The 16150-nt window shown below is 34.3% G+C and overlaps 3 protein-coding genes across 4 annotated transcripts; all 3 read left to right on the forward strand.

Annotated features, from left to right (window-relative positions):
- The first annotated feature begins 5852 nt into the window (after positions 1-5852).
- LOC112803010 (protein S-acyltransferase 8) lies at positions 5853-10420 on the forward strand. 2 transcript variants are annotated; one of them, XM_025846455.3, is made up of 5 exons: positions 5853-6416; positions 7992-8177; positions 8699-8998; positions 9117-9350; positions 9560-10420. In XM_025846455.3, exons 1-5 carry the CDS (start codon positions 6375-6377, stop codon positions 10055-10057), a joined length of 1260 nt encoding a protein of 419 aa, XP_025702240.1. In that variant the 5' UTR covers positions 5853-6374; the 3' UTR covers positions 10058-10420. The 2 variants fall into 2 exon arrangements, with proteins under 2 accessions (XP_025702240.1, XP_025702239.1); XM_025846454.2 differs by lacking the exon at positions 5853-6416 and having other exon boundaries at positions 7920-8177.
- Positions 10421-11253: 833 nt separating this feature from the next.
- LOC112803011 (uncharacterized) lies at positions 11254-11775 on the forward strand. Its single transcript, XM_025846456.3, has one exon. The coding sequence runs from the start codon at positions 11254-11256 to the stop codon at positions 11773-11775; it is 522 nt and encodes a 173-aa protein (XP_025702241.1).
- A 1299-nt stretch (positions 11776-13074) lies between these two features.
- Positions 13075-15942, forward strand: LOC112803012 (mitochondrial import inner membrane translocase subunit PAM16 like 2). The gene is made up of 4 exons (XM_025846457.2): positions 13075-13411; positions 14005-14092; positions 15287-15420; positions 15511-15942. The coding sequence occupies exons 1-4, from the start codon at positions 13409-13411 to the stop codon at positions 15658-15660; spliced, it is 375 nt and encodes a 124-aa protein (XP_025702242.1). The 5' UTR covers positions 13075-13408; the 3' UTR covers positions 15661-15942.
- Positions 15943-16150: the final 208 nt, after the last annotated feature.

Raw genomic sequence — 16150 nt, forward strand, 5'->3', positions numbered from 1 at the left:
GCTTGCACACAAAATCTTCCTTTCCTTTAACAACAAAGCCCTCCGGTTGCTCCATGTAGATCTCCTTGTCTAAATCACCATGAAGAAAAGCTGTCTTCACATCCATTTGCTCAATCTCCAAATCAAGAGATGCTGCTAATCCAAGCACAGCACGAATGGATGACATCCTCACAACAGGAGAAAAGATCTCCTCATAATCAACACCTTTTCTCTGGCTAAAACCTCTAACAACCAATCTAGCCTTATACCGAGGCTTAGAATTGTGTTCTTCATTCTTGATTCTGAATACCCATTTGTTCTTCAAAACTCGCATACCCTTCGATAGCTTCACCAACTCATAGGTATCATTCTCAAGCAAGGACTTCATTTCTTCTTGCATAGCTTCAAGCCATTGAGCTTTGCTTTCATCTTCAACAGCCTCTCCAAAGCATTCAGGTTCTCCCCCATCAGTCAACAAAACAAACTCATGTGGAGAATACCTTGACGAAGGCTTTCTCTCTCTTGTAGACCTTCTAAGTGCATTTGCAGGAATTTCTAAAGCTGGTTCTTCATCTTGATCATCATCACCAACTTCATCAAGTATTGGATCAACTGTTCCATCTTCACCTGCACTTGTATCATGCTCATTATTTTGAGCTTCAACTCTACCATCTTCTACCATAGGCATAGAGGGAGTAATATCCAAGTCAGAAAAATCATCACTAGGCTGAACCATTGGCTTTTCCGCATTATCAACATCCTTCAATGTTTGGTCTTCAACAAAGACAACATCTCTACTCCGAATCACCTTCTTGTTAACAGGATCATAAAACCTGTAACCAAACTCATCCATGCCATAGCCAATAAAAATACATTGCCAAGTCTTTACATCAAGCTTAGATCTCTCATCTTTAGGAATATGAACAAAAGCTTTACATCCAAAGACTCTTAAATGATCATAAAAAACATCTTTACCTGACCATACCTTCTCTGGCACTTCAAATTGCAAGGGAACACATGGTGTTCGGTTCAAGACATGAACAACAGTGCTCAAAGCTTCACCCCAAAAGGATTTTGCCAATCCAGACTGTGACAATAAGCACCTAACTCTTTCAACCAATGTTCTGTTCATCCTTTCAGCCAAGCCATTCAACTGAGGAGTCTTCGGAGGAGTCTTCTGATGTCTTATACCATGCTCTTTACAATAAGCATCAAATGGACCTGAGTACTCACCACCATTGTCAGTACGAATGCATTTCAACTTCTTCCCAGTTTCTCTTTCAACAGAAGCTTGAAATTGCTTGAACACATTCAAAACTTGATCTTTGGTCTTCAAAGTGTAAACCCATAATTTCCTAGAATGATCATCAATAAAGGTTACAAAATAGATAGACCCTCCAAGTGTTCTTGTCTTCATCGGCCCACATACATCAGAATGCACCAAGTCAAGTATCTCTGACTTCCTTGAAGGTGGGTGGCTCTTGAAAGAAACCCTGTTCTGTTTCCCAGCAAAGCAATGGTTGCACTTTTGCAAAGCAACCTTACAACCAGATAAAAGATTCCTCTTGGATAACATATTCATGCCCTTCTCACTCATATGACATAATCTCTTATGCCATAAATCAGTTTCATCAACAAACTCAGCAGCATTAACAACATCTTTCACAATCTTTGCTTGAGTTAAATAAAGAGTAGAGTGTCGAGTACCTCTAGCAACAACCATGGAACCCTTGGTGAGCTTCCAACTATCACGAGAGAATGAGCTATCCAAGTCTTCATCACACAACTTACCAACAGAAAGTAAGTTCAACCGAATATCTGGAACATGCTTCACACGCTTCAAAGTCAACTTGGTACCGTTGGAGGTTTCCAAGCAAACCTGTCCAACACCGACACATTTTGCAACACCTTGATGAGCCATTTTTACATCACCAAAATCACCAGGAGTATAGGACGTAAACAAATCCCTCCTAGATGTAACATGAATAGAAGCACCGCTATCAATCACCCAACTAGTGCTATTATCAACAAGGTTAACAGATTCAAACTCTTCAACAACAAGAAAATCATCATGAGTTACATTAACCTTGTCTTCCTTGCTACCATCATCTTTATTTGTGCTCTTATCTTTACTTGCCTTGGCTTTCTCCTTCTTTAGCTGCCAACAAAATTTCTTCACATGTCCCTTTTGACCACAATGATGACACTCAATATTCTTATACTTTCCTCGAGACTTGCTTCTACTTTGATCTCTACCTTTAGGACCTCGACTTTTGCTTCTCCCCCTAGACTCAGAAACAAGAACATCTGAATGTGTAGTCGATGTACCTTGTGACTTTCTTCTCATCTCTTCATTCAAAACACTGCTCTTGGCAAGATCCATAGAGATTACACCATCAGGAGCAGAATTGGACAATGACATTCTGAGAATTTCCCACGAGTCTGGTAAGGAGCCAAGAAGTAACAATCCTTGAACCTCTTCATCAAACTTGATACCCATGGAAGATAACTGATTCATAATTCCTTGGAAATTATTCAAGTGATCTGTCATTGATGTCCCATCTGTATACTTCAAAGCCAACAACTGCTTAATCAAAAACATCTTGTTATTCCCAGTTTTTCGAGCATACAACTGTTCAAGCTTAATCCAAAGAGTCCGAGCATGTGTCTCTCCAATAATATGGTTCAACACATTATCGTCAACCCACTGCCTAATATATCCACAGACTTGTCTATGCAACAAAGTCCAATCATCATCAGATTTATCATTAGGCTTCTCTGTACCAAAAACTGGTTGATAAAAATTCTTGACATAAAGCAAATCTTCCATTTTTGACTTCCACAAATCATAATTAGGACCATTAAGAGTGATCATCCTACTAGTATTAGTATTAGCTTCCATTGTTCACAAACTCACAAGCCCAGAAAAATACCAACAAGCTCTGATGCCAGTATGAAAGAGCCTAGCAGCGGAAACGACAACAATGTCCAACACAAGAACAATATGGAAGCACTCACAACACAATATGGCAGCAACTATAACAAGCAAATATAGCAAGTAAAGCAATAACAAGAACACACCGAGATTTTAACGTGGAAAACCCCCTCAAGGTAAGAGGTAAAAACCACGAGTCGTCCAGACCAATGAAATAGCTCCACTATAATCAAATGAGGTACAAGAGAGTCTCAAACAAAGCACAAAAATGTGCATATAACCAGCCAAAACATCAAAGCACCAAAGCTCACAAATGAAAAGCAAGAAGATGAAATATACCCAAAAAACAGAGCTGCTGTCGAAGCCAATTTCTCCCTCTGTAGACCTCCAATTAAAATCTCCACCGTCCAGAATGAAGAACAAGATGTGAAGAATCTACAGTTCAAATTTCACGTCGATCCAACGGTGAAAGAATGAGAAACTGCCGTTCCAAAATTGCTGCTCTGTGTAAAAACGGGAAACCTAATTTCTCTCTTGCGAAGCCAATTTCTCTCACTGCAAATCTCCAATCAACATCTCCACCGACCAGAATGAAGAACAAGATGATAAGAACATGCAGTTTAAATTTCAAGCCGATCCAACGGTGAACAACTGAGAAACTGATATTTGAAATTTACTGCTTTGGGCAAAAACGGGAATTTTGTTTTTCCCCTTCTCTCTCACTTGGTGGCTACTCTCACTCACTCTCAATGACCCCAAAAATCTGAACTAGGGTTGTGGCACAATGGGTGCAAGAGACACCCTCAAAATGTTGGGCTTGGGCCTCACAAAGGAGAGAAAAACCCAACAGCAAGAGCAAAATTCATTATTAAATCAATGCAATTATAATTATGTAATTATAATAATCTATGCATGTTTTTTGCATGGTGGCTTAAGAGAAAGGAAGAGTGTCTATGCTTTTTTGGTCCCAAATTTTCTTAGTTGGTCCAAGCACACATGAAATGAAAGTGAAAGACACAATTTAAGAATCATAGATCTCCCAAGCAAATAAAAAAGCTGACTTTGTTACTTAAGAGAATACCTAGTTCTTGCCAAATGCTTTAATTAAATTGAACAACCTTGGAAAGGAATATCTAGTTAGCTATTATTATTTAAACAATTTGTTTATTTGAATATGTTAATATATTCACTTTTAATAAGTTTATGATTTTTTTTTTTGTTTTCCACTATATCTTCGGCTCGACAAATTAAGAACTAATCAGTTGCGGTACTGAACTTTATTTAAGAATTTGTTGCTGGCAAATAAATTACTGCATGTAAAAGACGAAATTCAAACCTGATACTCATTTAAGCGGACTAGTAAGCTAACCACTAGACCAATCCAATTTAATTATAAGTTTATGAATTAAAAAAGTTACTTATTTTGAGAAAGATCATCAAAATTCAAAAGCTCAATTATTTGCAACATCTGTATTTGGAGAGAAATGGTATGGAGTCAAAGTATGTTTGAAAACCTACAAAGTAAGAAAAAAGTCTTTTACCAATGAATAGTCATGTTTGATAAAAACTTAAAATTAGATTATAATTAAAGATAGTAATTTCAAGTTAAAAAAGTAGCATATAAACGAAAATAATATTTTGAAGCTTATGAATATAAGCAAAAAACTATTATTTTTGAGTTATAATGATTTTTCGATTTGATATCAAATATCAAATATTAATTCACATAAACAATCATTTCATATTCATTTATGTGATTATACCACTTAAAAATAGTTTTTTTTTAAAGCATTCTAAATATAATAAATTATTTAAATCACTTTTCACCTAAAGTATATATGGAACATAAATCATTTTAAAAATATGATAAAAATAAAAATATTGAATAAGTTAATTTTTTAATATTTTAAAACACAATTTTAGTGAAAGTATATATATTCGTCTCATTCTCATGGTCAAGGCAAAAGGAAAGCCAGGTTGGCACTTGAGACTTCTCTTTTGGCCAATTCACTAATTTCTTTTTGTATTATTTATGCTAACATGTTACTATTACAACTACTTTTTTCCTTTTTCCAATTTGAATTTTTCTATTGAATGAGGTGTCAAGGTGAATAATGGTGGATGAATTATAGACAGAGAAAGAATGAATGAAAGAGAGAGAGTGTGAATGGACTATCTCTATCATAAGTCATAACCCTTTCAAAGCAGGTCCACCCTTGTAATTAATTAAATAAATGGACATAAACATTATAAAAAAAAAGAAATTAAAAACCATAATAAATCAATAAAGAAATGTGCAACTCCAAAACTAGGATGGAAATGTTTTAATGGTAAAGCTAATACTTTCATATTTATGAAATGAATAACAATCACACAGTTTATATAGTAATAATTAATGGCATAATCTCACCTACGTCGCGAATTCGAATTTTCTTATCTTTAATAATATATATATATAGCAACAATTAACAATTAAATTATTTTTATAAAATATATATTAATATATAAAATATATATTAAAAATAAATAAATTCATATGCATTTGAATTATATCTTAGTGAATTTTTTTAACTATTTTATTGTTCCAATGAAAATATATTTTCTTATAAAAAACATGTATATTTATATATAAATATATAATAACTAATTTAATAATTTATTTTTATTACATATAATATTTTTGTATAAATAATAAAAAGATTTATCAAAAAAGTATCCTGTCTTAAAATTTAAATTTTGAAACAGAGAAACATAAAAATTAAATAAATTGAGTTAAACAAAAGTTAAACTAATTTAGTGATTAAAATTTGTTAAAAATTAAGTATTTTATTAATTTTTTTTATTACAGTTATGTTTTTGAGTGGAGAAAAGAGGGTTGAGATCATAAGTTTACAACTAATAACATAACACAAAACAAAACACAACACACCTCACAATTTTTTTTTAATTCATAACACCTCACATTTTAACAACACTACCTTCCTCTTCTCATCATTCTTCATTCTTCAATCTTCTTCTTCAATTACTGCTCCTCACTTTTCTTTTTTAATTATATTTTATTTGTTTCCTCTTCTTTTCAATTTTATTCTTCTTAAAAATATTAATTAGGGAGAAAAAAATATTTAAAAAAAAAGAAGAAAAGAAAAGTGAGCTTGCAAATTGGAAACACATAAATCGCTATCTCTGAATCTCGCACCCTTTCTTCATTTTCTTTCTTCTTCTTCTTCTTCTTTCTCTCTCCTAATTCTCTCTCTGTGTGTCTCTGGTTGAAGAAAGTTGCTATTTTTTTGGGGGTTTTTCAATCACATTCGAAGAAGGAGGCGTAGCATCGTTTTATCCCCAATGAATCGCTGAATCGAGGGATTCGATTCAGTGGTGAGAGACATGAGAAGAAGAAGTTGCATGTTCTAGGTGTGAGAAGCTTCTTCTTCTTCTTCCTCTTTCGTATTCCTTTTTCTTCATGGCAGCGAAACGCGTCTACGAAGCATGGAAAGGAAGTAATGTAATGTTCTTCTTCAAATTTCTCTCTGCTGTTTTCTTCATTAATTTTCAGCTTCTAATGCTTAAATTTGTTGTTTTTTTATTGTTTGTGAAAGTGTGATTTGCTTGGTTTTCTATATTCAAGGGGTTTTAATGCTGTTTATAATTGTTGATGCTTCAGAGTGAAAAGTTAGGAGTAAAGAGAAAAAATGTTATGAATTTCAAAATTTTGGAAGAGTGTTTATGGTGCGTTAGTTCAGCTGGTAGAATAATGTGAAGTTCTTTGAGATGTGTTAGATGTGAAACTTGTAAATGAGCAATTTCGTGCGGCTTCTGTAACAGTTTATGTCCATTTGTCTAAGGTTTTGTGCAAGAGTTTGTCAGTTTCAAACTGATACTAGCTCGTTTAGTGCTGCTGGATTTATTTTTCATTTTTTTTTCTAGTTATATAGTGGGAAAGATGATTGTAGAAGCAATAGTTTAGTTTTGTTTCTCTTAACAGTCTTAATTGATTTGGAGCGTTACTCTCAAGTTAGCAAATTGCTCTGAAAGATGCATAATTCGACGGTTCTTTTTTCATGTTTTGGGTTATGGAATTAAGCAAGATAGGAAGATGTATCGCAAGATTTGAGCTGGGATTTATGTTATGATAGTTTCCATGTTCAAATAATAAATTGTGTTGATGGTTTCACAATCATTGCCTTGCTTCTTTTCTATGTTCTAGATGTATGGTGAATTGGGATGACATTCAATTCTGATAAAATTTTTCTAATTATGTGCTTGAATGGAGCTACCATGGTTGGAAAATAAAATATAAAAGAAAGGCAAGCATAGGCTTAGGGTGCATTAATAGGTCAGAGCATGGGGAATCTTGCGCACAGCAATTGTTAATGATATGCTGTAGTATCTGCAGTTTAAATGATAACTTTCCTGAATTTTTCTGAATACCCCCCCCCCCCCCCCCCCAAACTTTTTTTTTTTTTTTTCCTTGTGTTTTATACACCAGGACATGCATTACCTTCTCCCTGGCTGTACATTTCATTGTTATTTTTGTTATAGAGTAGCTTGTGTTGATTTTGGGCTTAGTTTGCAATGTGATCTGACCCAAAAATCCTTCGGGGCAACCAAACTGGGGATTTTGCTGGAGCCTAGTAGTAGAAGCCGCAGGACTAGGTCAATAGGCCTGGGACCAGTTGCTACATTTCATTGAGAGGTCGCTGTCCTTTAAATTCAATACCCTTGTCTTTTATATTTTGTCCCTCACACTATCTTTAGTCACCAGAAGTTATCCTTGCTTAATGTGACAAGTAGCTGATCCATCTTGTATGACAAAAGCTAGTTGCAATTGTGGACAAGTAGACTGATTGAGACCCTAGTGAGAAAGTGAATCAAACCGAAAAATAATACAATTTTGAAGCTCCTCTTGATTTTTATTGTTTATTTTATTATTTTTAAAATTTTTTTTTGTTGTAATTGTTGATGGCAGCCACTTGAATGATGTGGCATCTTCCTAATTTCTTTTTATGGTTTTGGCTAGTTTATGATATTTTCACTTCTATTGAGTTTCACTTCAAACATCTCTCTTATGTTTATGCAGAAATTCTTTTGTGGAGGAAGGTTGATATTTGGACCTGATGCTAGATCTCTGCTTGTCACCTTATTACTGATTATTGGTCCAGTTGTCCTCTTTTGTGTATTTGTAGCAAGGCATCTTCGGCATGAATTTCCTTCATACGATATTGGATATGCTATTTTGGTGCTCGCAGTTCTCTTTAATATTTATGTAAGTTGCATTTTTTTTCATTCAACTTTGTTTTCCATATGATGTTTTCATGCATATATGCATTATGCATAGTTGAAACTTATTATGCTGTAGCTCATATCCCATAATCCAATTTTAAAAATAGGTGAATGGATATTAGACAGAACTTGCTTTTCACTGTCTCATCAAAATATTGTTTTTGGTTCTTTGTTCATTTATCCATTTATTGTCCTTCCTTATCTGCCTTTAACCTAAAAAATTGGCAAGAATTTACTGAGAACATCAATGTGATGGTGAATCAGCAAATATATAGCTTTCCCCTTAATTATTTTTATATTGAGTATATCTGGATTTATCCCCCTCTGTTCTTTATCTCACTTTCTGCTTCTTTACCAATTCGTTTTGCTTTTATCATAGTACATAGTAGAAGAAATCAAATATTTGATGGAATAAAACTTTACTGTGTGATTACAAAACTTTAGTTTGGTGCTTTGAGGAGATGATATAAGGTACCAAAAGAAACTCCTTATGAATGTATGTAGGTGCTGATTCTTCTATTTCTAACTTCCTCGCGTGATCCGGGCATTGTTCCAAGGAATTCCCATCCACCAGAAGAAGAGTTTCGTTATGACTCTTCTGTTGATATTGGGGGACGTCAAACGCCGAGCCTTCAGTTCCCTCGAACAAAAGAAATAATGGTCAATGGCCTCCCTGTAAGGGTGAAGTATTGCGATACTTGCATGTTATATCGTCCCCCTCGTTGCTCACATTGCTCCATTTGCAACAATTGTGTAGAACGTTTTGATCACCATTGCCCCTGGGTGGGCCAATGCATTGGACTGGTATGAAAGTTGATATTCACAAATGTTCTTGGCTTGTTACTTCTTTCCTTTTCTCTTTATTTAAAAGAAAAACTATGTTTTTGGTCATTTATTTATTTTGGGCTTTTGCAATGTGCAGAGGAACTACCGTTTCTTCTTTCTGTTTGTGTCTTCCGCAACCATTCTGTGTATCTATGTGTTTTCCTTCTCGGCTTTTTACATCAAGGTTCTAATGAATCATTACGACGGGACAGTTTGGAAGGCAATGAAAGAATCCCCTGCATCTGTGATACTAATGGCATATTGTTTTATCTCTTTATGGTTTGTTGGTGGACTAACTGGCTTTCATTTGTACCTTATTGGCACAAATCAGGTCAGTAAATCCCTTCTGTATATCTGAATCTAATATCTTGCTATTTATTGTATCTGTTGATAGCTCGTTACTATGTTGATAACGATCATTTGTAGAATTATTCTCCATGTAATGAACAATAAGGACTTTGAAAATGCAGAAATTGTTCATAATTGTTCCTTTGTTTAAAGAATGTCTTCACTGGAGGTTATTGTACCTTGTTTTTGCAGACTACCTATGAAAACTTCCGGTATAGAGCTGATAACAGGATGAATGTTTACAATCGGGGTTGTCTTAATAACTTCCTAGAAGTATTCTGTACAAAAGTAAGTCCCTCAAGGAACAATTTCCGGGCTCTCGTTCAAGAGGAGGTACAGAGGCCAACCATTCAAGTCATTTCCCGGGACCCCGAACCAGATTTGAGTGGAGATCGGCGACCCAAGGTTGAAGATGATCTAGATATTGGTGAAGACCTATTAAAGATATCACAGCGTCGGAACATTGAAGAGATTGTTGATGAGGATATCCGAAGCAGAGGGAGCAATGGACCCCCTCACAATACATCCGAAGTTGATTCAGCTATGGGCTCGGATCGAGCTCCCACAATTCGATCCGAGGCAAGGCACTCAAGTTGGGGAAGAAGTGAAAACTGGGAAATCGCATCCGAGGTCCTTGCCAATAATGCCCCTGAAAGCAGAAGTACTGTTGCTTCAGAGGCACGCCAATGACCAAACCTTGGGGGTTGCCTGTCTGATATTTGCATAGCAACAACATAGATGATGTGGGGAATTCTCCTTGACTAGAGCTTACCATTGTAGGAATGGAAATTGAATTGAATTCAGGATAAAAAACTTGTTTCATCTTTTTGTGGTAATCTTAGCTCTTTCGGAAGGAATAGAACTATAGAAGTGTGTGCATTGTTTGAGAGAATGGAATAGTGTCTTTTTTTTCTCTCCTTTTATTTTTATTTTTCCCTTTTTACTATAGTCCAATATGTACTCTGCATCTTTACTTGGGTTTATTCTTTGTGTAAATAACCAGTTGTGATGCTCAAAAGTTTCATCGTATATTGTGATTAGGCATTGTAAAAACTGGTTCATCTGTGAAGTTGCTTCTATCCATGCTATTGATACAATGACATCTCAAGGTGTTGACCACTTAGAACGCTTTGAAGAAAGATTTTGGTTTTAATTCATGATTATGGATATCTTAAGGTGTTGATGACCTACACTTTTTGCATACTGGAAAATTCCCCCGTTCATTTTGTATTGGTTTCGGTTTATTTTTCATCAAGCAAACGAAACTTACCATTTACTCATGTACCATCTACCATTTGATGAAATGACTTCCCTTCTAAGTTATGTTCACATTTTATTCAACATAAAATCTAGGTGAACAATGGTAAATAAATTATGAGTCCACATAATATTTTAAGAAAATTTAAGGTGGAAATGTATGATAAAAAAATCGTTTTAAAAAACTAAAATATGTGATGGACAACTAGAAATCACCAATAATAAAAAAAAACTATTGCTTTGCATAAAAATAACTCTAATTCTTATCACTACCTTAAGAGGCTGATGGTGATTATTCTAAATGATTTCTTGGATACTCAAATGTTGCTTTCTTGCAACTACATAAATATTTTGATGCCAAAGCCTCAGAAAAAAGTGAAAAAAAATAAAATAAAAAATAGCAAAGACATGATAGAGATGCACCTAAACCAATCATTATATAGCTACATTGCTAAAATTACACTCACCATCCTAAAATTAACAAACTTTCCAATGACTATAAAGAAACTCAAACACATTTCAAGAATCCAACCCTCTCCACAAAAACCAATAAGAGAGAGACCTTGAATCCATCATTCTTTGTCTCCACAAAAATAAAAAAAACAAAAAATTACCAAAAAAAATAAAAAATGAATGCCTCAAAGTCCTTGTTGCTCACCCTTTCATTGATCCTTCTGTCTCATGCAGCAACAAGCAGCATCAATTTGTATGAATCTGTGTGCAAAGATGCTGGTGAGGACAGTCAGAAGTGCCTAGCATTTCTTAAAGATGATCCTAAGATTTTAGCAGCAAGGAGCTATAAGAAACTTGCAAAGGTTATATTGGAAATGGGATTGAAGAAGGGAGTGGAAGGACAAAACTTCCTTAAGGAATTGGCCAAGTCAAATCCTAATTCAAAAGCCATTGCACAATGTGCAAATGAACTCTATGATGGTGTGGTTGGATCATTCAAATCCTCATTGGGTGAGTTGGAACAAGATGCGCTCACGGCTAGCTACGACGCCAAGGTGGCCAGCGACGGACCAACCACTTGTGATAGAGCCTTGGCAGCTGAAAACATCAACAATCCTTCCATTGCTAATCTCAACAAAGATGTCTTGTTCCTTAGCAGCCTCTCTTTCTTTGCCGTCAGCAAACTCCCTGTGCCATAAAGTACTTTCTTTAGGCTGTGTTTGCGAGCTGGAATTTCAGATACTGAAATCAAAACTCGCAAACACAACCTTGATATGATGTGGTAACTGTGATTGTGGGATGGGAAAGCCTTTTAGAGTAGTTAACAAAGTTTGTGTGCAATATGAAGTGACACAAAATAAAGAACAATAGTCATATGTATATATAAACATGGTTTTTATGTAGCCATTGAGTTTTATATTTCATTTACTCTTTTCTTTTGTCTGTTTTTGTTGAATTGCAGAGGAAATCGTTATTGCTTTCATGATTAGTTAAGGCAAACATAAACGTTAATATCATAATAAGGTGATTAAGAAAATAATGGATTTTATGACTTAACAAGGTAACAAAGGAAAGGATGAATTCTTTAGCTTATATTAATGCAGATTGTTAAAAGGTGGAAAAATCATAGAGGAGAAATTGAATAATTAAAATGATCATTTTTTTATTTTATTTTAATAGAATTATATAATCTATTAAGGATTAACTTCAAATTTAGAAATATCATTCAAGTTGTGAATGAGAGTATTGTGTAAACACTAAAAAATGTTCAGGTCAAATTTTGTATTGAGAATTCTTTTTTATTATATTTTAGTTAAAAGTAGGATATACCTAAATAAGGGTAGCAAGTTACCACTTTACCACCATCTTCAGCTTTTCACATAAACAATCACTCGCTTCTCTCAGTTATTGACTTTTTTTTTTCATAGTTTTTTTTTTATTTAATACACATTAAAATTAACCTTAATATCATTTCATAATATATTTTAAGATATTTAAAGATTATACTTTTCCTTCATAAGTAATAGTAGCCAATAATAATAATGAAATAAATAATAATATTATTTACTTATTTTTCCAAAGATCTATGTTATTAAAAAAATACAAAAAGAATACATATTAGTTGTTATTAAAATATTTGTGTAAAAATAATTTCTTCACAAAATTAGTATTTAAAGAAGTAGGATGATATCCATGAGCCAAACCCTTTTATTATGTTTAAAAAAAAACACTTTTTATTAGCATATGTAATTTTTAAGGATTTGATAATTTTTATGTGAAATTTTTTATTTTAATAAATAAATTAATTATAATAATTATTAAAATAAATATTTTAAAAAATTATTATTGAAATAAATATTATTTTTTTCTTATTTCGTTTACATGGTAAACGAGATAAAAGAAGTAGAATATTTATTTCGATAATTATTTTTTAAAATATTTATTTCAATAATTATTATAATTAATTTATTTATTAAAATAAAAAATCTTTTTTATGTGTGTCTATAGTAGTAATTACACCATTTCTGGAATATTCTAAAACCAATTTGTTTGTGAATGGTGAGGGACTAGTTCCACAGAACTCATTTTGGAGCCCTAGTTTCCGCCATTGTAGCCGTCGTCGTTTCTTTCTCTACACGTTTCCTTCTTTTACTTGCAAAATATCGTGCCTTTCCTTGTGGCACTGCATTCATTATTTCTTCTTTGATAAACCCACAATCCAATTTCACCTCCCTCTTAGCTCAATTAGGGGTCACGTAACCCTAAAATTCCCATTACCTCTGACGAAAAATCGAAGCTCTTGCGGTTCATCGCGTCGTTGGTTATTAAGCTATGGTAACTTCATCTTCTTTCCTCTTCCATTCGATTTTATTGTCTGATTTTCTATTGGAATAGAGCAGTAAGGGAATTTTTTATTTTCCATGGTGTTAAATTTGATTTTTTTTTTGTTTTTGTTTTGTTCTCTATTTTAGAACGTTCTAGGATTTCCCGTAGGTTTTTGCTGTATAATTTCAATCGGGTATGCATATTTTAAGAGGATGTTTCTGATGTATTGTTGGCCAACCTAGAATGATTCTAAAGGAACAACTTGGTGATAGGAGATTTTTCATTGATCGTTGTGTTTGTTGGTATTATATAGCCTTGAACATTTGATGTCTTTAATATGGTGTGATTTGCCTTTAGGTTTAGCTCAGTTTGTTTTGGGTATCTAGGTTTTAAGATTTAGCAATAACTTTGTGATGTATCATGTATGTGCCAAAAAGATGAACTAAAAGGTGAATGAGAAATACATTGATGATGAGGATGGATCTTGGAAAGTAGTTATAGTCTGCTATCCGTAAATGGCTTTCAAAAATTCAATTTTTCTGTATGCATTGTTTCCGGCTTCTCGCCTTAGGGTTTTAACGTTACCTGAGCTGTTTATGCAGGCAGCAAAGATTCTCGCAAACTTGATTGTGATGGGAGGGGGTATCTTGGCAAGAGCAGTTGTTCAGGCATATCGCCAAGCGCTTACTAGTATGTTTTATAAGTTTGTGATTGATAGATTTGTGACTTGTGTGAACAGCATATCTGCATTTAGTTTACCATTCAATTCCTGTAATCCTGTGATTTTGTCATATTCTTTATTTATAAATATTGTTTGTTCCCCTGATATTTACCATATGCTAATATTGCTCAATTATCATCCATCAGAGAAATTATTTTATCATTCAATTGCTACTCATTCAGTTTCTAACTAGCATTTAAGGGGTACTGGTTGGTGTCGGATGATTTATAGTGTTATACCCCCCTCCCCCTTATGAGCTTCAGTGGGCTATATTGGTGTTCATTGCATTGGAACCTAGTTTTTGTTTCTACACTCTTCCAGGGTTCAGTTCAGATTTTTCTTTTCGAAGTTCCATGTTTGGAGATTGATGACCTAGTTGTGTTACTGTGCAATATGATTCCTTTTATCTCTCTTTTTAGCTTCCAGATAGATGGATTTTGTTGTTAGACTGATATTGGTTGCCCCAACACTAGTTTTAGGGTGAGGTGCTAGCCATTGGAGCACCACAGGTTGTCTAGAGCATCTGGGGTTGCCCATTCCCCCGCCCCGTGTTTGTCCCATGGGTGTTGGGTGTGCAACTGTGCATTTCATAAAGTAACGGGCACCAAGTTTTCTTGTCAATCAAAAACTACCTAGAGAGAAATGCATGTACCAAAATTTAATCTTGAACATTACCTAGCGAGCTCATCTATAATGAATATAAAAGTGATGGCCTTCTTGTTGAACCCGGATACAAATGTGTCAGAAAGCTGAATTAAATGGCAAAATGCTGAATCGCTTATCTGTTCCATAAACGTTACGAGTTTCAATGCATATTACATGCCCCTTGTTTTGCAATAGTCACCAGAGAATGTAAATGCTGCAAGATCTTTCTACAATGGCAACGCTGAATATACGACTCTTGACCTATGTCCCCCTCCCTAATTCTATGTTATTTCTTTTGTATTCATGGTGTGAACTATATTAACTTTGTAGATGGAAAATGTTGGTAAACCGTATGCAGACACAGTTTTCTTTTCCTCTATTTGTTATCTTTTTTATTTGACTGAAATGGTTAGAAGGCTATTGTTCCTTCTTGTCCTTTGCGTTCTATGATATATGAATCAATGGGGCCCTAAATGCCCTTTTTCTACGACCTAATCTTTGTTATTGTCATGTTCCAGATGCCTCGAAAAACGGTGTGGCGCAAGAGGCAATACAAAATACGATCCGCAGGGCCAGCAAAGCCATGAGCGAGCAAGAGGCTCGGCAGATACTTGGCGTGACCGAAGAAACTCCCTGGGAGGAGATCGTGAGGGTTAGTCATCATTTCTATATCTTCCAAACTATTACTCATTTCTTTTAGTAGATTTGGTTGCTTCAACATTGTTTCTTGCCTTGATCGCAGAAATACGACACATTGTTTGAGAATAACGCGAAGAATGGGAGTTTCTACCTGCAATCAAAAGTTCATCGCGCCAAGGAATGTTTAGAAGCTGTTCATCAAAGCAAGGGTCAGGGTCCCCAGGGTAGTAGTAGTAGTAGTACTCCTAGTTGAGTGACATATTCAGTTTTGTTCCATACACTTTATATATTAGTTTTTGGCTACTTTGAGATGTGCAAATTCATCAGAGTTGTATACAATTTGTGGAATTGAAGAGGTTTTCTGGAAGCTTAGATTTCTTGCCGTCAAAACTAATCTGTAAATGATTAATTAGATTGGGATTGGCTACAAATAATCAAAGGCTAGCTACATCATGAAGCACTGAAGATATCTTGTTACTTTATTATGAAGTGTGCACAAAATTATCATATTGATAATAAATATATGTTCCTAACATGTTATTTTGCTGATCATGTTCATCATGGGACTTTTTTTTTCCCAATATAAATAAGTAGAAACATTACACAAGGAGCAAAATCACAATACAAAAGAGGTAGTAGCATTTGAAATTAGTAGTTGCAAGTCCTGGGTTCTTTTTTCCCACGGTATTTTCTTATATGGTTTGTTAAGAATTAATTCGTAGTGAATCAGAGTTTTTTAGTTA

Source organism: Arachis hypogaea, chromosome 5 (genome assembly GCF_003086295.3).
Source record: "Arachis hypogaea cultivar Tifrunner chromosome 5, arahy.Tifrunner.gnm2.J5K5, whole genome shotgun sequence".
NCBI classification, from domain to species: Eukaryota; Viridiplantae; Streptophyta; class Magnoliopsida; order Fabales; family Fabaceae; genus Arachis; species Arachis hypogaea.